The 21,551-nt window shown below is 48.0% G+C and overlaps 2 protein-coding genes across 2 annotated transcripts in view; one reads left to right on the top strand and one right to left on the bottom strand.

The window, feature by feature from the left end:
* The first annotated feature begins 627 nt into the window (after positions 1–627).
* Positions 628–7,061, top strand: si:dkey-225f5.4. The gene is made up of 10 exons (XM_042343295.1): positions 628–685; positions 1,590–1,689; positions 2,226–2,346; positions 2,461–2,627; positions 3,127–3,177; positions 3,348–3,496; positions 4,001–4,172; positions 4,880–5,007; positions 5,668–5,842; positions 6,859–7,061. Exons 1-10 carry the CDS (start codon positions 663–665, stop codon positions 6,928–6,930), a joined length of 1,158 nt encoding a protein of 385 aa, XP_042199229.1. The 5' UTR covers positions 628–662; the 3' UTR covers positions 6,931–7,061.
* An 11,494-nt stretch (positions 7,062–18,555) lies between these two features.
* Positions 18,556–21,551, bottom strand: part of igf2bp1 (insulin-like growth factor 2 mRNA binding protein 1) — a 54,953-nt gene continuing 51,957 nt past the window's right edge. The window contains exons 12-15 of the mRNA XM_042343230.1: positions 21,447–21,521; positions 20,768–20,899; positions 19,178–19,291; positions 18,556–18,700 (exon numbers count right to left, since the gene is read on the bottom strand). Of these exons, the coding sequence (XP_042199164.1) occupies positions 18,608–18,700; positions 19,178–19,291; positions 20,768–20,899; positions 21,447–21,521 (414 nt within the window). The 3' untranslated portion in view covers positions 18,556–18,607. The remainder of the gene's footprint in view (positions 18,701–19,177; positions 19,292–20,767; positions 20,900–21,446; positions 21,522–21,551) is intronic.

Genomic DNA, 21,551 nt, shown 5'->3' with positions numbered 1-21,551 from the left:
CGAGCGAGCGAGAAGGACTTTGGGTTTGATTGCCGGGCGGCGAGAAATGCTCTGCAAGTTTCCTTACGCCCCACACTCCGGTTGATCGCTTGTCTGGGGTGGGGTCGGAGGGGGGGGGGTAGGGGGAGGGAACGTGGGGCTAATAATCCCCCTTCAATCAAAAATAAACCCATAATGGTGCGGTCACCGATAACCTGTGATTGTTTGTGGGGGGAACACCGCTGCGCGCAATTGGCCGCCACGTTTCGCCCTCAAAATAAGAATGGCTCGGGATGGGGCGCGGCATCAACTTCCAGGATTATTATTATTATTATTATTATTTCTGCAGATGGCTGTTTCTTTGCGCTTCTGCTCGGGGCGGTGGGGGGGGGGGTGGGGAGATACCCCAGGGATCCCATCCTTGACCCCCCCCCACCCCACCCTTTCCCTTCCTCATCCACACACACTCCCTCCGGATGGCGTCGTCCGCAGACACGGGGTTCACCCCCACCCCCCATCACCCCCCCAGCAACCTGCCCGCCCCCCCCCAACCACCCTGGACGCTCCGGCGGCGGCGGCCCCTTTAAGAGATAATCGCCTTCCTCTGACGTCGCGTGTGGGCGTGTCCACGCGTTGACCAATCGGCGGAGAGACGGTTGTTGGCGGCTGATTTGAATCGGGAAATGGCGGTGGAGGCGATCCGGGGGTGAGTGGGGGGTCTCGGGGGGGAGGGGGCGGTCTCGGGGGGGAAAGCCGCCCGGTAGAGGGGTTCACTTCCGGGGACACAGGGAACGCCCCCACACACACACACCCCCCCCCCCCACACACACACACCCCCACACACACACACACCCCCCCCCACACACCCCCCCCCCCCCCACACACACACCCCACACACACACACACACACACACCCACACACACACACCCTCACACACACACACACACACACCCCCACCCACCACCCCCCCCCCCCCCACCCACACACACCCCACACACACCAGCTCACCCCCCCTCTGGGACACTACCCCACAGGAGGGGCGCTGCATAAATGCAAGTCGCTGTCGTCTCCAACCGCTTCACAGAATACACTGTAAAGTCATAATAATTATAACCTTTCATGTCGGGGGAGATGCCCCGTTTTCCCCCACAAGATATCCAGGCAATTCACTTTACATTATATACTGTGAAGCGCTTTGAGACGTCTTGAAGACCTGATAAGGCGCTGTATCAAATGCGAGGATTATTAAGACACTGAACAGTCCAAGGTTTGCACCGTGGAGTGAATGGCAAATTTTATTGGGGGGGAAATTGTTGGACCAGGGAGTAGTGCCAATAGTAACGTGTACCCGAACAGAGAGCGACAGGACCTCGCTTTAGCTGAGCGTCTCCTCCGAAGGGTGAGCCAGGTTTGCTGTCTTGAAAGGTGCGGACGGCACAATATTCTCACGTTTTGCCTCATTGTGTTTTCAAGATCAGCAAATGTATCGCAGAACTCGGGAGGGGAGAGAGAGAGAGAGAGAGAGGAAATGGTTGTCTGTGAACCCGCAGTTAGTGCTGATAGCAGCGTTGGCAACGTTTCTCACGTAAATATAAATTCCTCATTTCAGGCTTCTCAAGGAAGTGGAGGTCGCAAGGAACCTGCTGATCGGGTGTGAGGAAGATGAGCGCACGGTGCAGGAGGAAGCTGCAGTTGTTCAGCACGCAGTTGTGGGTATAAACAGAAACTGTGGCTCAGTAATGATAAAAATCCTTTGAGAACTTCTCAAAGCGCTTCACAGAACAGACTGTGTATTTTGTGGGCGAAACGGGACGAAGGTTAGAATTATAACTTCGCAGTGTATACGACGCACAGAAGTGTCCCACCAACAGTCGTGGATTGAGTGACCAAATTATTTATGTATTTGGAGGGGTTATTGACCCCAGAAAGCAATCCGCCAATCGATTAATAACCTTACTGCTAGGCAAACAGAGGGTGTGGGGTAAGGAAACCAAGGTTTCGCCCTGCTTGGGAATCAAATCCAGGTCCTCTCACTTGCGAGGCGAGAGCTCCAACCAACAGGTCTCCTGCTCTCTAATAAACCCTTCCCCCAATTGGCCATCCCTGCAAGCGAAGACTGACAAAAGATCAGAGAAATGTTTTAACAAAACAAACGGAACTTGGGTGGCTCAGGTGAGAGGAATTTAGTACAGGGCAGCCCTTTACTTACTAACTGTGAGTTGCTCACCTTGTTGTCTTCTTTCAGGGGCAAAGAAGGAATCAGAAGATGATTTTCCGGCAGCAGAATACCTTTGCTCTTCTCCTGGAAGCTGTGAAGAGCATCGAAGTGAAAGACCTCGATAAAAGTGTCCAGCAACGGGACATCAGTGAGTTAGAGTTGATTCTGGGTTGAACGCCCTCCTGCTTTGTTGTAGGTTTCTGTGGATGAGGCAAGGAACGAACCTGGAATACAATTGACGCCAGTTATTTTCTTTCCGCAGAAGCAAAACTGAAAGAGACCACCCAGAAGTGGAAGAGCCTGAAAGCCGAGTGTCGGCTGCAGGAGGAGGAGGAGCTGCAGGACATCTCCGAGCTCCTGGACAAACTGGAGACTCTGGAGACCAAAAAGCGGGCGCTGGGAGATGCCATCCAACTGTATGAGGCCAAGGTGAGCAGCTCAGCTCAGTAGGTTATTGGCGAGAGCACTCGCCTCGCAAGCGAGAGGACCCGGATTTGATTCCTGGGCATTCCAAAACCTTAGGCGATTTTTCTTATGCCACACACACGCCTCTGTATCCCTCGTCGTACGTGGGAAGTGGGTTCGGCAATTGGCCGAATTGGCTTTCCTTGGATGGAGCTGGAGAGAGGAGGGGGAGCTTAATGGCTGAAAGTCCAGCCATCGATGATAGAGAGCTAAGAGAATCCGCTCTCTCACTCTCTCTCTCCCTCACACACGCACGCACGTAGGGCAGGAGAGAGATTGAGGGAGGGAGAGAGAGAGAGAGACTGAGGGAGGCGGACGGAGAGAGAGACAGAGGGAGGGAGGGAAAGAGAGACAGAAGGAGAGAGGGAGGGAGGTCAGGGTGCCTGCCTTGCCTGATGTGCTTCCACTCACTCGTCAGCCAGAGAGGCTAATCGATGGTCTTCCTTCCTCCCCCAAAAAACAGCAACACCAGCTGGAAGAGGCTCTTAAGCAGAAGAAGATCCGACTTCAACAGGTGTGTAAGCAGCGTTCGGTCAAGAAACTCTTCTTTTAGAAAGGAGTGATCTCCCCCCCCCTCCCTCCCTTCCCCCAACCGGTTATGGTTGGTCTGTCTCCCACCCTTTGTGCATTGCCTGTGTTTTTACAATCACCGTGGCGTTTGCATCTCTTTAACTCTGTGTCCAGGAGCACAAGTTGTGGCTGGAGAAGGAGGTGAGGAGGCTGGAGAGAGCCATCGAGGAATGCTCCTCGTGTATCACCAAGTGTCGTGTTGCCATACGCGAGTTGGAGCCTGTGATCCAGTCCTTGGCTGAGAGAGGAAACCTCAATCACTGGTAAAGAGCATCACATTAAACCATTCCAGAGCAGCAAAGACATACAGCAATAATAATCTGGTCGCTCAATCCACGGCTGTTTGTGGGGACGCTGCTGCGCGCGATTGGCTGCCCCATTTCGCCCACAAAATATACAGTCACTACACTTCACACTGTATCCTGTGAAGAGCTTTGAAGCGTCTCGAAGACGTGATGAGGCGCTGAACCAAACGCAAGGATTATCAGTAGTCCGTCGTGTAACGGTGTACATATAGCGGGAGAATTCGAACTCCGTCCCACAGTTCCTTCACCTGGCCTCGGCCCTCGCGTCCTTCAAGGCCCGTCTCGAGACCTTCCTCTTCGACCGCATCTTCGGTCACCCTCCTACCCCCACCCTCCCTACCCCCACCTTCCCTGCCCCATCTGCACGTCGCCTCTGAAGGCCTTGTTAGGTGCTCCGGGGCCCTGCCCTGGCCTGAGGGATGGTGTATCAATGCAAGTCGCTGCTGCTGCTGTTGTTCACAGGCTGTCGCGACTGTCCCAGACGTTGGAAACCCAGTCGGGTATTAAGGTCCTTTCGGTCTCCGGCAATGACATGATTCTCAACTTTGATGCCCGAGTGTTGAACCCAGTCACTAAGCTGCTGCCGTTGCTGATAACTGTGAGTTGGACTGCAGACGGAAGGGTGAAAATTGAGGTGCGTAAATCATTTCTCTCTCTTTCCCCCACTTTCTCCTTCTCCACACCCCCCCCCCCCAACCCCTCCACACACTCACTCACCCACACACTCACATACACACTCTCCTTCCTACACACACAAACACTGATTATATTATCTAACATATATATATAAACATAAGATGTATATATTATATGATATATATATATTGCACATGATATTTTGCCCACAAAATGTACAGTCACCACACTTTACAATCTATTCTGTGAAGCACTTTGAGACGTCGCTAAGACGCGATAAGACGCTATATCAAATGCAAGCGTTATTGCTATTACACACAGTATAATCCGTGAAACACTTTGAGTTATTTCAACAAAGTGATAAGGCACTATATCAAATGCAAACATTATTATTAGGAGCAAAAAAGAATGCACGTGAAGTTAACTAGGAATGTGATGTTGTGGGTCAGAGCAATGCAATGATATTCTTAGCGACAGACTATATATGGTCAAAGTATCGACGTCGGGGCTCGAACCCACACCTTCTGACTCAAAGGTGCGGTTTGCTCCCAACTGAGCCAGGCTGACGCGCTGCCTGTGTTGGATAAACAAACAGCTGAGTAATTGACGTGTAGATAACCAACTGTATTGCTTATAATCTGCACCGCCGCTATCTGCCGCTCCTGTGCGAGGGCTGACGTGATATTGTGCTGTTTTCTTTCTCAGACTAACTGCTCTTTTCTTGACCTGTTGGATATGGCGACTGTGGATCTGCCCGAGATGATAGCCGAGGTTTCCAAACGTTACATCAGCCAAGCTGAACTGTGGAGTGAAATCCAGTGTTTGCAACAGAGGTGGGTGAGGCTTTCCCTCAAACGTGCCGCTGACCGATCATGTGGGATATTAATAATAATAATAATAATAATCCTTGCATTTGATACAGCGCCTTACGTCTCAAAGCGCTTCACGGAATATACTGTGAAGTGAATTGACTATATTCTGTGGGCGAAACACGGCAGCCAATTGCGCACAGCAGCGTCCCACAGACAGTTCTTCGATTGAGTGACCAAATTATTACATTTTTAAGCTTATTTTTCCGAAGGGTTTATTACCCCCGGAAAAGCGATCCATGGATCGACAAGGGTTCCAACTTGCCGCGAGGTAAACAGAGACGTGGGGAGGAAGGAAACTTGCCTTAGGTTTTATCCAAAGTTTCATCCCGCTCCGGAATCGAACCCACAGTCCTCTCACTTGCGAACAGATTGGAGGGGTTGGGGAGGGTGGAGGGATGGGGTGGGTGGGGTGAGGGGAGGGGTGGGGGAGGGATCTCAAGACCTTTAACGTCTCAGCTGGAGGACAGCACCTTCGAGAATGCAGCGTTTCCCCCATTACTTTGCTGGAGGGTCAGTGTTGAAGTCACGTCCGTCTGTCCCGGAGGTGAGACCAGCTGAGTCAGGCTGGTGCCTCCCTCGCCCGTGTCCGTCCCGCTGATGGTTGTCTTGCCTCTCCCTCAGGTTCGCGATAGATTGGCTGGAGGAGAGGAGGACTCTGACCTTTCTACACTTGCCCGCAGGCAGCTCCTCTCATGTGCTTTACACGTTCCTCGTGGAGCCCGGTTACCCCGCAAACGGTGGGGTTCGCCTCTGCTCCGTTCAGGGCCAGAACGGAGCCTTTGATACGGTCGTGCAGGTATGAGCGCATTGAAAAGCCCCCGACATTAACCGACGAGAGTCCCTGTAGCTCAGTGGTTTGTGCGCTCGCCTCGTAAGCGAGAGGACTCGGGCGAATCCTTAAGAAAGTTTCCTTACGCCACGCAGCTCTGTTCCCCTCGCAGTGAGCAGGAACCCAGTTGTTAGTCGCTTTTCCGGGGTTAATAATCCCTTAAAAAACTATATTGAAAAAAGTAATAATTTGGTCACTCAACCCACGGCTGTTTGTGGGACTCCGCTGTGCGCAATCGGCTGCTGCGTTTCGCCCACAAAATATACGGTCCATTGATTTTACAGTGTATCCTGGCATCAGCAGCCGCGGATGCACACTCCACCTCACAGAGCCATCAGGAACCTTGGCGTCCTGTTCAACCCTCAACTGTCCTTTCTCCCCCACATCCGTGTCATGACCCGCTCTGCCTTCCCCCACCTCCGCAACATTGCCCGACTCCGCCACTGCCTCACTCCTCAGGCCGTCGAAACCCTCATCCACGCCTTCATTACGTCTAGGCTCGACTATGCCAACTCAATTGGTTGCCCATCCCTCAGAGGATCGAGTTCAAAATCCTCGTGCTCATCCTCAAAGGCCTCCCCTGTCTTTCCCCCTCTATCCGACCTGCTAAGCCCTTATCAACCTGTCCACTCCCTCCGCTCAGCAGGCTCCGGTCTGGCCTTCATCCTCTCTGGAACTCCGTCACAAGTTCCCTTTTCCTCACCCCCTTCCTTGCCTCCTTGAAGGCACGCCTCAAGATCTTTCTCTTCAACTAGGCCACCATCTCTGCCCCCACACCACCCCCTAATCCCTGCTCAGCACCTTGGGGCGTCCTCCCGACGTGAAAGCCGCTTTACAAATGCAATTTAGTGTTGCGTTGTATGCTGTACAGTTCTTTGAGACGTCCTGAAGACGTGATAAGGCGCTATGTCAAATGCAAGGATTATTATTACGTTAAATGCACGACATTCAATATCACCCTCTGCCGTATTGTGTCCCCACAGCCATCTTCAGCCCAACCCACCCTCTGTGACTGGCTGGAACATCTCAACTCCGTTTCAAGCTTAAAGGAATAAGTCGAAGCCTGTAATAATGTGGATCTTGTATATATGCATGTGTGTGTTTGTCCCTCAATTGTACACTTTTGGTGTAAAAGGTGGTGTTTTTATTATTCATTTCCTGGTAATAAAGTGGTCATTGTGTGTAGCTTTTGGCTTCAGAAAAGATTAAATCATTTATCTGGGTCACACAAGTTGGTGGACGCTTTGTGTGAATGAACCCTTTATTCAGACACGAGGGATAAACATAAAATAATACTTGCATTTGGTACAACGTCTTGTGTCATTGAGATGGCCCAAGACGCTGCAGTTGAGGTTAAAAATGGATTGATTGTATTTTAGGGGCAAACCACAGCAGCCAATTGATCACGCGGGCAACACACAATTATGACGGGCGGCCTAAACCTTGAGCTTGAGGGGTGACCTGATTGAGGGGTTTAAAACGGTAAAGGGATTCGATGGGGAAGCTGCAGAGAAACTATTCCCTCTGGTGGGGGAATCCAGTATAAGGCGGCATTACCTTAAAATTAGTGCTGGGCCGTTTAGGAGACGGTGAGTGCAATCAGAAGGCAGTTTGTTGCACCAAATCTGGGACTCTCTTTCCCCAAAAAGGCTGTGGATTTGGGCTCCATTCAAATTTTCAAGACTGAGGTGGACAGGTAAGTGTCAGGTCAGCACATCAAGGCAGACCGGGCGAGGGTGTGTAATTGCGGCTGAGGTACAGCTCAGCCACGATCGAGAAGAATGGTGGGACGGGCTCGAGGGGCTGAATGGCCTCCTCCTGTCCCCGCGCGCCTACCCGTCGCCCCAGCCCACTCCTCCGAGCCACACACAAAGGAAAGCCGACACACAGGCTATCAATACAGGAAATAAATTTATTTCATAACAAAACCTTTGAGTAAAGCTGCTTTTGTGGCAAAAAAAAATTAGTTGGATGAGAATTGAGCCGAGCTGTTGCTGAAATGACAATTGGTTTTTCTAGCAACCGTTCACCACGGTTCAATGGAAGTTTGTTAACGGAAAAGGTGGGGGTGGGGAGGGGGGTCGGGGGTCGGTAGGGGAAGAAAAAAGGTTATTTCTTTGCAGCGGTCTCGAAGTAATACAGGATTCAAAACACAAACTAGCATGGGAAATAAAACATCTTAAACAGTACTAGCCTAAAATAACAGCAGCAATTCATCCAATGGAACTACGGAATAAGTGAATTCATTCTTCAAGGTCGAGCATTTTTTTTCTGACTTTCAAGGTACTGTTATTTCCAACCTCCAGAGATTCCCATTTCCCTCTGGGTGTTTGTGGCGGTGGGTGGGTGGGTGGGGGTCGGCTGGGGTGGAAGAGAAGAGGTTGTAGAGATAACGCACAGCAATAAAGAGCGCTGGTGACAATTCTCAACACAGACCAAAGGGCTTAAACGTAACAAATAGCCACGACTGGTTTGCTGGTCGGTGATGACCGCACGCACCATGGCTTTTAACCGACGGCCCTGCGTGGTTGATGTGAGCATTAACACCAGTGCTAACATCACAGCATTTCTCCTCGCCTGCCTTCTCCCTCCCCTTCACACCCGGCCAGTAGGCTCCCATCAGTTGTCCATCTTCCAGAGAGGCAATTATAGATTCCCCCCAATTATAGATTGGTGGGGTGGGGGGGTGGGAAGAGGACAAAAAGAGATGATGGGTGATTTAGAGTCGCCAAGAGTCCCAGGAAAGACTGTTGGCAGAGGTTACGTTACAAACAGGGAGGGGTGTGTGTGTGCGCGCGATATTTGCGTAGAATAGATAGCAGGAGATGTGAGCAACAGTAGAGCCATCTCTGTACAGGAGAAAGCTCCTCTGAGATTGTAGCCTTACTATTGATTCCTCATCCCACCGTTGCATTAAATCCATTAAATCAAATATTGGGATGGGTCGGGGAGGAATAAAAACACTATAACAACCACCAGCCACTTTTTAAAACCTACCTTGAAAGTCTTGCTCAAGAGATTTTCCCCCTATATATTTCTTCTTAAAAAATGCTCCCATGCTTTTAACGGTGTAGAACCCTCCCAAAAACGATGACTATCTCTCGTTTGCTCCCTTGAAACCTACTTTACCAAAAGGCTGTCGAGATTCTCATGCAGTTAGTTCCATCGTTTACATAGGAAATGGAAAAGTTCTAAGACAACAGGATAAAAATTACAATCCAAGGTCAATATTTAGAAAGCAATTAAGTCACGTCAGTCATCGAGGTGGGTGAGTGGTTGGGTGGGAGTTGAGGCGAGTACCTGCAGGCATTTAGTCAAGAGATTATAATAATAATCCTTCCATTTGATATGGCCCCTTATCATGTCTTCGAGGCGTCTCAAGGCGCTTCAGATTATACTGTAACGTGATTTTACTGTATATTTTGTGGGCAAAATCCGGCAGCCACTTGAGCACAGCAGTGTCCCACAAACAGTTGTGGATTGAGTGATCAAATTATTATTATTATTATTATTTTTGAAGGGATTGTTATCCCCAGAAAAGCGAATCCGCCAATCGACTAACAACTGGGTCGCTACTTACTGCTGGGTAGACAGAGGCGTGTGGGGTAAGGAAACGTTCGCCCGGCCCGGGAATCGAACCCAGGTCTCTCGCTTGCGAGGCGAGTGCTCTAACCACTGAGCTACAGGACCCCACAGATTGCTGATTAGGGTCATCACACCTTGATGCTGTACGTCCCATACATTCTGTAGGGTCTTGGGAATGCCCCTTTCCACCATTTTATCAACAGGCGATTTATCTTTGGGTGTCGTCGGGAGGAAGAAGAAATAGTTTTAACATTTTGGGAGCAGCTTATTCTGGAGACTGGGGGCGATCGTTTAAATTTTGCTTCACTTTATGTTGCAGGAAAAAAAAAGAGGACTTTATAACTTCATCCTGTAAATTGTGATGAGCCCTAGAAATAATAATAATAATAATAATCCTTGTATTGTGATACAGCACCTTTTATTCATATCGGGAGGATGTCTCAAAGCTCGCTAGAGGATTTATTGTGAAGCTGCAGTAACTGTGTTTGGGGATTAAATTCCTTTTCTCAAGGAGGCAGGAGCGAGTATTGGGTGGGGTTGGTGGTGGTGGGTGGGGTGGGGGGGGGTGGGTAGAAGAACAGGCTCAGCAACGGTACCTTTGTGTATTAAACCCTCCTAAAAGATAATAAAATACTGAATGAGCCAAACCGTCTGCCCTCTATGACATTACGCTGAGCGATCAACAATTCCAAACACCCCCCCCCCCAACCCACCCACCCACACCAGTACAGTCTCAATGGGCCCAAGGGAGGGGGGGGGGGGAAGGAGTAGGGGTGGGGAGAGCATCTCCTCCTCTCTGATGATGTTGATGATGTGCTCGTCGTCTCGTCACCCATTCTGAAAGCAATCCCAAAACGGTATGCATCAGGTTTGGGCAGAGAAACGGCACACGCCCTCGTAAGGGAAGGCCGAGACAGTCTTGGGGGCTGCGGGTTAGGGGCAGGGCGGGGGGGGGGGGGGTGGGGGGCAGGAAGGGGGTAATAAACCTGTAAAAAAAAAGTTAAGACAACATACATGCACAATTGGCTGCTGCTGCGTTTCGCCCACAAAATACAGTCAATTCACTTTACAGTAGACTCCGTGAAGCGCTTTGAGACGTCTCGAAGACGTGATAAGGCGCCACATCAAACGCAAGGATTACTATTATTATTTTATAATTACGCTGCACGAGAGGACGTGAAATACAATACTTGACGGGTATTCGAAGGCCTGTGTAATACTGATGTTGGCCTCACTCACAGACTAAGAATTGCACCCAAAAGCTTTCCGTTCCCTTACATCCCGAGGGCTCCAATTTTGACACACACTTGCAGGCACCTCCGTTCAACCTCACCGATAAGACTGATTGAAGGGAGTGAGGTGGGGAAGTGTGGAGGGGGGGTAAGAGAAGATTTAATTAAAAAAAAAGTCAAGTTCGTTTTCCTGATTTTTTTTCTAAAAACTCGTCATCTAAGTGAAGAACAAAGTGGAGGAAGGGAGGGAAGAAAGAAAAAAAAAAACACCAAGTTTTACTGTTCACAATTCCTAATGTGTGTGCGTGTGTGTGTGTGTGTGTGTGTGTATGTGTGTAAAAAAAATCTTTGGAAAGAAAGAAAAGACTTAGCCTAAACTACAGATAGGTTGAAGGGATGCCACTATCCATTTTAATTTTTTGTATTAAATTTCCTAATTACTAAGAGGTAGATCAAAAAAAATTAAAACAGTTATTAAACAAAGTCTTGCCCTTTGATTTGAACTGCAGTGCAAATATCAAATCAGCGCATGAAACACACACCAAAAAAAAATAAAATTAAAAATCCAAGGTTCGTAAAAGGGTCAGGATTTCCGCGTCAAATTAAAACGATTTAAAGGGAGTTTTTTCTTTAAACCCACAAATTCGATTTCTTTCTCTCCCCCTCTTCCCCCCCATACCCCACCACCACCACCACCCCGCCACCCCTCGAAAAAAAAATGGAAAAATCTGAGGTAGTTGATGGATGTGTATCTGGTTACTCCAAGCACCTCAACAGCACCGTGATCGATTCAATTTTTTTTCTTCAATAAAAAAAATTATAAAGTAAAAGGCATTTATCCATTTTGGTTTGTGTGTTGTTTTTGTTGGGGTTTGGGAAGGAGGAGAAAGAAGGTTGTTTGGTTGTGTATTAGGGGAGAGTGTTGGGAGTGGGGGGGAACGGGGACTAAGGGAGGGTTTCTATCTAGTTTTAAAGGTAAGCTTCAGTGGAAGATGGAGAGGGATATTTAATGCGAGGCTCAGGGAGGGAGGTTGCAAACAACTGAGCCATTAAATTCACCAACCGTGCTGTTGGTTTCAGCCCCAGCCCGCTCGGAGTTGCCCTATCTCGGCTGTGGGTTTGGGAGGGGTTGGGGGAAAAGTGTGCGCAACAGGCAATAGGATCTGGGTTGGGCAGTGCCCTCCTCATCCTTCATCCCATGGCCTTGGGGCTGAACACCACTTAGGCACATCATTGTACAGACAGACGGTGACGTACGACAGGGGAGCAGGTGACGTGTACACACAAGGTGACCAAACAGTCGCGATACCATGACAATGTCCAATAAGTCTTAAAGAAATGATGATTTTTTTTCAAGATAACAGGGTGGTCATCACCACTCTTTGGTCACCCTATATGTGTGTATATATATATATATATATAAAAAAAAGTTACATTGGATTCCAAATCAAACCAAAGTACTGCTAGCTTTGGCTAGAACTCTTATACACGCAGCCCCCATGGCAAACTGTTACCCTTAGGAAGGTCTCTCTGATTACCCAAGGAATGGGTAATATCACAATGCAGAGACCAACATCGTACAGAGAGAGAATCACTCACTGCTCTCGAGAAGAGTCAAGACATTATCCGTAAGGAAATGGGCCGAACCCTCTCTCTGGCCTTCTGAAAGCCACATGTGGCTTGTGTTTGCCTTCAAAATAAAAGCCAAGGCCCCTTTATGTTCGGGGGAAAAAAAAAGGCCCTGAATTTAGTGTTGATCATACGAGTCATTGTGTTGATTATGCATTAATCTCTACTTAACTTTACTGGCCTCAACTTCACAAACCGGCTCTATGTAAACTCCCTGCAAATCCAAACCGAAGTTGCACATAATTGGGCGGGAGAAATTCCTTAAAAATGATAATTTGGAGTAAAAGGATTGGGATACACTCCTCTCTCTCTCTTCTGTCCCTTTCCCACTCCTGCCATCGCCATTACTAAAACAAACGGTGCGCGTTATGTAAAAGACGAACACAAAACGATCTTAAGGTCACCACAAGACATCCAAGAAGGAAAACAACACACAGACTGTACTGTATTTGACAATGTTTCTGAGGCTGAAGTTCGGTTTGTTAATTGGTCTAAAAAAAATTCAGCGAGAGCGAGTGAGAGAGAGAGTGGGGGGGGGGGGGGGTGGAAGTACATTTATGTATAAACCCCTTCCCCCCACCCCCCACCCACAATTACATGGAAAAGATACAATACTTTGTGAACACCAAAGGACATTGGAGACTTGAGCTGCTCCACATTCCAATCCAATGGCCACATATTAAGTAGGGATTAGAGTTGGGAACCAGACGGTGAAATGTTATACCTCACAGTAACATTTGCTTTGGGGTAAGAACAACAGTGAGACATCCTCAGGAGCCACCATCAGTTCAGATGGGGACGGATGAGGAGGGGGTGAGGGGAGTGGTGCAGCGGTGGTGGTGGGGGGAGGGCGGAGAAAGAGAGGAAAGAGTCTGAGAACGCAACCAGACAGCCCCGTTCTGCCTCGTCTGTCATTGATCCAAATGAGCCACAGCTCCGAAGGACAGCGACAGTTAAGAGTGAAAGCCTTACCATAATATCTCTGTATCATTCTCAGTGGTGGTGGGGGGGGGGTGGGGAGAGGGGCGGGGGGAGAAGAGAGAGAGAGTGGGGGTGGGGGCGGGCAAAGCAGATTTTGATGCGAGGGAGGTAGAATACAGAAACTAAACCTCGATTTACAGGTTAGTTTCGATTCCGGAAAACTCTGCATTAATTGTGGGGCAAAAAATAAGCTAAGGACCCAGTGTGGCAGATTTCCACCAAGTGTTTGGCATTATCGGTTAAACGCAAGCGATCGGGTCGTTAGCACTGTCGCTCGACTATGTAAAGGCTGGAAAAGGCGAGTGAAACGGACTTGGGAACAGTAGGTTGAGACCAGGGTCGCTATCGAAACAAAAATAAAACTCTTTTTCCCAAATAAGCCGAAAGTCTGAACGGGCCGCTTCGGTTCGGAAGTGAAGCAAATAAGAGGATGGGGAGACGGCAACAGGTTTCCTCTGCAAAACGCAGCAAAGGGCGGAACCGACTCTGAAGCCAGCAGCAACGGCAACTTGCGCTGACTGACACGGCGTCTCTCGGGCAGAGCAGAGCCCCAGAGCACTTGTAATGATCAGTGGCACTGGGAACCATCACTTTCAGAGTCTAGTTTTTCTGACCTATTTGATGCATTAAAAGCAGCAATCTGTAAAAGCTTGGATTTCTCCCCCTCCCACACCCACCCACCCACCCACGCACCCACACACACACCCACACACACACACCCACACTCCTTCTCCCCCCAAAAAGTTTGTTGAGTGGATGACACTGAGTTGCCGATGCAACACAATGGCTTTTTGACACAGCAAAAAAAAGTCCTTTATAATGCACATTGCTATGTGTGTGTATGTCTGTATCTGTGTGTGTGTGTATGTGTGTGTGTGTGTGTGCGTGTCTCCGTGTGCGTGTTCTGTGTGTGAGAGAGAGACATGAGCCTTGCTTAATGCAATGGGATGGGTCCAAAGAGCTCCAACCCTCTCTCCTCACAAAACTGCCCATAAACATCCATTTAATTGTTTAAAAAACAGTCCAAACGGGAGCTTCCAAATCTATCTTAGCACCAGATTTCTTCCCAAGGGTGGGGGTTGCGGACGTTATTTGTTTGAAGCTTTTTGCCTGGACTTTAAATACACAGACACGCGCACACAGCAAAATTAAACTCAAATGGGAGTGGGGGCATGGGGGGGAGGGGGGGGGAGAAATCCACAAATTATTATTCAATTCACAGGCGAAACATAGAATGAATGAACCTTTCAGCACTGAAAAAAAATCTACCTGTCCAGTTAAAAGGGGAATTAATTCACTGCCGTGATTTTTAGCACTCAAATTCATTTGCCATTAAAATGTCCCAAAAGAATTTAAGGGTAATTAAAAATACCATGTCTGGCTGGCGGGCGGTGGTGGGGGGAGAGGGTGGGGGGGGGACAGGGTGGGGGGGGGGACAGGGTGGGGGGGGAGGGAGATATAGGTTGTTGAAGCCATCGGGTTTAACATGAGATTGAAGAGTTGGTACAACTCCGCTGATCAAAGAGGAAAAAGCAGGACATGTACAGAACTGCGGGACACGAGATATGATTTCTTTTATCATCTAAAAATATAGAAAGGCTACATCACCACAGCGCGACGTCTTAAATATTTAAAAAATGCAATGTTTCTTTTGCTCCCAATGTGGCAGCTTCTACGCCTCGCTCAGCCTATTCCGAGGCGATTGCTGTCTTTTTCCACCCCCCACCCCCTGTTTTTAATCTTTTCTTTTTGATAGTTAGATCTAAAATAGATCGAGAGACCAACCGAAAATAAAAAAAAAGCAAGAAAACAAAAGGGAAAAAAAAAAACCTAAAAAAAAATAATAAAACTAACAGCACTAGCTGTCCTGTCCTGTCCCGTCCAGCTCTCGGCTGTTAATAACTCAGCAAATTTTACTTCTTTTTTATTAAAAAAATAAAATATTCAAGACTATCTGCTTTTATAAGTATATAAAATACCAGCAAGCAAAAAGAACAACGTTGAGGTACTAAAAACACCTGAGGTAGCTTAGTAAAAAGCACACAGCAATGCCCTTGGCCAAATGCTGTTTAATACATTTCCTTCAGGGTCTCTTCTTATTAGCAGTGTTGTGATTTTGTTTCTCTCCATTTTTTTTTGTTTTACAACTCAATTAAAATTTTTTTTTATTAATTTAAAAAAAAAGAGCAAATCTGTTCCGTTCGGCATTATGTTCCAGAACAGACGTCTTAACGTTCTCTCCTTGGATCAACTCTTCACTCACATTATGCTTTTTCTTTTGTTAAATACAAGGTCTCCCTTCCTCGTTTACTTACTTGGGACTCAACAACAACAACTCAACCTGAATTCTAACCTTTTTTTTCATTGACTCGTGGTACCCAAAGTGTGTTTGCGATATTGTTTTATATATATATATATCTACACACACACACAAATATACATACATGTGGTGACCAAAAATCCGTGATACCATTACAATGTCTGATAAGTCTTAAAGAAGTTATGATGTTTTTTGTTTGTTTTTAGATAATATCATGACTTTTCGATCACCCTGCACATATATTTTATAATATATATATATATATATAAAACATTATACATAATACATAATAACATAAAACACTTTCTTGCCCAACAATTCACGCTTTCGACTCATTAAAATGGCCAGGTGGAGAAAGGCATAAAAACATTTGTGCAACGCAAAACACTGCAGCTGCTGGAAATCTGGAACGAAAAAACAGAAGTCGCTGGGAACACTCAGCGTCCTCTCTCCGTCGAGGCTGCCCGACCTGCCGAGTGTTCCCAGCGACTCCCTGTTTTCGTTTTAAAACACTGCTCGTTCTGGATGGATGGGTTGGCCCCCAAGTCAAAAAGCACGTCAGACCCTTATTGTCTGTCTGATGGCGACCTGCCAACGAGCTGTTGAGGTCAAGAGAGTAGAACACGTTTTAAGTTATTACCACACGCACAAGCACGCACACAAAGGTTGGCCGGCACCACCTCCGTAACCGTCACAATTCATTTAACACTCGCCAAGAACACAACACTTTTGGGTTTTAATGCTGTGGAAGGCTGGGTGTAGAAAATCAAATCGTTTTATTAATTTAAAAAGGTTGCCCATTTTTCTTAGGTGTCTCCTTAGCATATGACAGACCAACCAACCCCCCCACCCCCACCCTCACCCCCCACACCACCACCACCACCACCACCAACCCCATCGCAAACCCGACCCCTTTCTCTTGTTGCTTGGTTTCGACGGACATCCCAATCTGTCAGAACACACCAGGTCTATGAAGCCACCCGGTTATAAGAATCCTTTCACTTGGGACCTTGGCGGAGAGTAACACGCCTTCTCTCAAAATCCCATTTGGAAAATCGTTGGGACAATTCGGAAAATAACTGTCCCTGAAGTATTTGTAAACATTGTAGCTTAACCTTTTCCAGCCCCATTAACATTTGCCAGAAGATTAAGGTTAAGGTCAAAGGTTTATGGCTGAGGTAAAACCTGGAAACATCTTCCCAGGCATTTAAAGTATTATCAGGAAGAAAAAAAAAGGGTTTTAAATCAAAGTTAAGGAGACCCCAATTGATTCATGAGGGATGATCGGACAGCTCCCATCGAAATGTAAGAGAAGCTTTTCGGTTCCATTTTGTAATATTTATCTTTAAATTGTATCCACACAGGATACAAATGTACGTTACTACCGAGTTTGTAATGTTATTCCGATTTTTTTTACACTCTCTCGGTTCGTCACGCCCATCCAGAACGCGGAGGAATCTCTCCTTCCCAGGAGTGGCTCCGCAATAGACAAAAGATTTGACCTTAAATCAACAATGGAAGACTTTTAGGGAACTTTTCTTCAACTTAAAATGGTATTTCTTGCTTGCTTCAAACTCCTACAGGGTTCGTATCCTGGTAGGATGATATTTTTGCTCATAGGACTTGCATATAGTGTCTGGAAAACACGATTTGGGGTAGGGGCAGCAGGTCAGTGACTTACGACCAACATGGTCAAATGACATCAAAGACCCTGGTCACCCCTTCTCTAAATCATGCGTCTTTTGAATTCCCCTCCAGCAGCCGCCCCCCCACCCCCCCCCCCCCCCCCCACCACCCCCCTCCCCAAACCTCCGAACCGCTCTGCGCATTTCAGGGGCATCGGGAGCTGTTCAGAGTTCAAAAGCTCGCAGAAACTTCATGAGGTAAGGTTGAATTACATAGCACAGTAGAAAAACAAAAACTTAGTAGGGTTCAGATGGGACAGATTTCCAATGGCAACCTTCGGCTCCAAGGCTCGAGATGACATCTTTACCCATTTAATGACCAGCGTATGATCGAGGACCATCGATGGCCAAAAGGTACCAAATTGTCTTTGGAAATCCAACGCATAACCCCCCCCCCCCCCTCACCCAATTGGTCTTAATGCTCTTAATTTAATAAACATTCCTCTATCAAAGCCAACCCCTTGACTTCCCAACCCAACGCTCTTCATCTCCTCACCAACCTGTCCTGGCCTCTTCCTTCATTTGCCTAAAAGCTCGGAGTGAAATGAGGAGATTAGAGCCGTTGGCCGAGGAGGTGGGTGGGGAGGTGGATTTAGGGGCTAGGGGGTAAGGGAGTGGGGGTGGGCAGGGAACAGGACTAAAAGGAGCAATCCTCAGTGGAGTTGTTAGTGGCAGAAATTGCTAATGTAGTAATTCTACTGCTAACAACTAAAAAGTCAAAACAGTAATGTTATATTAAAAAAAACGTACAAAAATCCCAAACCCGGTTGTAATTCTGTTCTACTTGGGCGGTCATCCGTTTGGATCTGGGCAGGTAGATCAAGTCAGGTCACCCTGCCTCCTACTACATCGCAGCCCATTTATACAATGACGCCAATGTTCAGAACTAAGTTGGTCGAGGACTAGCAGAATGGAGCCAGCGCTATCCTAAAGGTGTTTGTGATTTTTTTTTGTTTTTTAAAAAAAAAAAGAAATTCCTCGGTTTGAAATGAGGGCAATGGGGGCTGGGGGTGGGGGGGAGAGGGGGGAAATTACATAGGATTGCTCCTGTAATATAATTCTCTTTAAATCCACAAAGCTTACTTAGCCTTCCACAGTTTAAAACACAAACAAAAAAGAATTGATCTGAACACAGCCACTCTTTGGCCTGGCATCTGTCTCCATGGTTGCGTGTTGGGGGGGGAGGGAGAGGGAAGGGCGGTATTAGGGTTGGGGTGTTTGAGGGTGGGGGGAGGGGTGTTGGGGTGGGGGGGAGAGGGGAAAGAGAAGGGAAAGGGGCCTTTGGAGTATTTTAGGGTCTTCACTTTCTCCGTGGCTGAGATTGGCTGCTTTGTAACTTCTGTTGTTGCTGCTTGACTTGAGCCAATATATCCCTGATCTTCCTTTGGGCGAGCTTTGGGGGAGCAAAGAGACAGATCAGTGGTGGTGTGGGGGTGGGTGGGGGCACATAAAATGCTATCCTGTGTTATAATGGGGGCATGGGGGAAAGGCAAGGGGAGCGCAATCGAGCATTTCCACATTCACGGAGCAAGTGTTTGGCAAACTGATTATCTAGAAGGCGGCCATTTTTTAAGCAGTCGAGAAACCTTCAGATTTTTTTTTGAAGATAGGAAAGGAAGGGGCAAGTTGTTGGAGGAATAGAGGAAGAATGTTCCAGACTTTCAGGACACAGTGGCTGAAAGCGCACCCACAATGGTGGAACGAGGGACATGCAGAAGGCCGGAGCCAGTCGAGTGGAAGCATTGAGTAATTGAGTTGGAGGGTAAGCAGGTGGGGTCGTAGGAAGTCATGGGAGATAGGACGGAGAGAGCAAGGCCGTGGAGAGAATTGAACACGAGAAGGACAAAGGATCAGGAGAGGAAGTGCTTACCTGACTTGCATAAAAGTGACCAATAATCTTGACAACAACTTGGTCATTCTCATCTGGCACCTGGTCTCGTGGTACAACTACCTCCGCACTGGAGAGATTCTGTAGTTCATTCACCTGCAGAACAAACATCCTGAGCATCACAGAGGCATCAGTGAGTGAGAAAAACTATTTTGTTTGTTTTTTTAGGCCATCCGGGTCTCTGACACACATGGAAACCCATCATCATAGTTAAGAGCATCCAAACCAAACTGACAATTCCCCACATCCCACCTACACATGGAAATCCCAGACCAGATTATTGGAACGGAATGCACACTCTCTCCCTGGAAGGATGCATCCTGCTTACCTAATTCCGGAAGGTATTAGGCGCAGGTTGGCAAGAGCCAAGGCTTGGGGACCCCAGAGTGTGTGTTGGGGTAACTGCTGGAGTTTAACCAGCTAAAACCGCATAGCTTGCCATTCATACTGTTGTCTGGCAAGCTTTCCCGCTGCTTGTCCTGCTGGACTACCCTACCTGTTAGGACTTCGGCTTGCAGGGTTAACAGGAGCTGAGTAGGTTGATTCCCTGCCTCCAGTGACTGGTCCATCTTTGTATCTAATGCTCTCTGGCCACTGTAGGCTCCTTGTCAGCAGGATTCCATCACTCAAATTGACCTCTTACTGGAAGGTTAGTCCAATAACTCTGGCCTTACACGTCACCAACTACATCCAATAAGCGGTGGTACAATTGTTGCAAAATGTTAAGACACTGAGGGGTAGAACTTCCATTACTGCACCAATTGTATCTAGAAATTCAATGGTCTGGATGTCCTAGATCCAACTGTGAGCTTACTCCAGGATGATTGGCAATGTGGCACAAAAGAGACTTTGGGTGCGACATTCTGGAAGTCGGGGAAGAAACATTATAAAGAAACATTATGTCTTATAAGAAACATTATAAGGCTCTACTGGCCCCCTGTCCCCCAGCAGATTGGATTCAAGATCTTCTGTCCCTTATTTAAATCCCTCCACGGTCTCGCCTCTGTGACCTCCTTCGACCGCACCGATCAGCAAAGCACCAGACTGCTTCACGTTGCTCCTCCCGTCCTCCCACATCAGCCGGCAGACCAGACATTTTGCTCCCACTCAATGGAACTCCATCCCCAGAACTCTCCGACTCATTCCCTCCCTCCCCCCACCCTCACCCCCACCACACACCCACCTCGTTTCAAGACGAGGTGCTCCCCACCTCTCCCGGTTCCCACCCCAAGTCACTATGGTCAAGCGCTTAAGAGAAAGGTGCTGTACAAGTGTGAACTATACTGTAACGTAAGGGATTTTGAAGGATTTTGAAACCCCGTGTGTTGTAAGGTTAAAAGAGCCCGAGAACACTTAACAATCTACAAATCAGTCACGCTCTTGAGTTGAGGATTACCCCATAGACAGACAAAGAGGAAGAAGGTCAGACAAAAAAAAAGGGGGTTAGTTGAGTCGGGTAAAAAGTCCGTTCAGCGTAATGCTTGTAGTCTCTGCAGAAGTGGGCCAGTTAGTGTGGAATGCTCCCAAATCACCCTGAAGGCAAACATTCGGCTTACAAACTGATGCACTTACAGTTTTTCCTCCTTTGCCTATTACTCTGCCAGCGGCTGAGGCAGCAACTTTGATGTGCGTCTCAAGTTTAACTTCTTCCTTTGGTCCAAAGAAATTTTCCTCCTTCAGTTTCCCGTAGATCCTTCCCTGGGCCTGGGGAAGAGAAGATATCCCGGTCACAGCTTCTCTCCCAACTTAGGTGTCAGCCTGGCCCAGCTGGTAGCTCTCATAGAAACAGGAGGAGGCCATTCAGCCCCTCAAGCCTGTTCTGCCATTCTGTAAGATCATGGCTGATCTGTACCTCAACAGCAATAACACGCCGTTGCCCCATATCCCTCGTTACCCTGACCTAACAGATCACCATCCCAGAGATAGATTGTTGGAATGTGCACTCTCTCTCCCTGGAGGATAGCACTGTCTGGCCAGCTTTCCCGCTGCTTGTCCATCTAGGACCACCTTACCCATTAGGGCTTTAGTTTGCAGGGTTAACGGGAGCTGAGTGGGATGACTCCTTGCCCCCAGTGACTGGTCTGCCCTTCCAAGTCCTGCTGATGAGTCAGGTTGGGCTGTGCTGTCATCAGCAGGGCCCTGGAATACTGCGGACACGCCTGGCTCAGGAACTGGACTACCAAGAATTCCGAGATAGCAAGGCCTACATCACTGGCTCTAACCCATCTCCGTTGTCCTCTGGCTGCCTTACCTTAAACTGGGCCTCGGGAGGGCCTGTGATGATCACCATCCTTTGTTTGGTGTCTGGGCTTTCTGCTGGGGCGATCTGGGAAGGAAAGGCAGCAAGTGTCACCCA

Source organism: Callorhinchus milii, unplaced genomic scaffold, assembly GCF_018977255.1.
Source record: "Callorhinchus milii isolate IMCB2004 unplaced genomic scaffold, IMCB_Cmil_1.0 Scaffold23, whole genome shotgun sequence".
Classification (NCBI taxonomy): domain Eukaryota; kingdom Metazoa; phylum Chordata; class Chondrichthyes; order Chimaeriformes; family Callorhinchidae; genus Callorhinchus; species Callorhinchus milii.
This window is presented reverse-complemented; position numbering and strand designations above follow the sequence as displayed.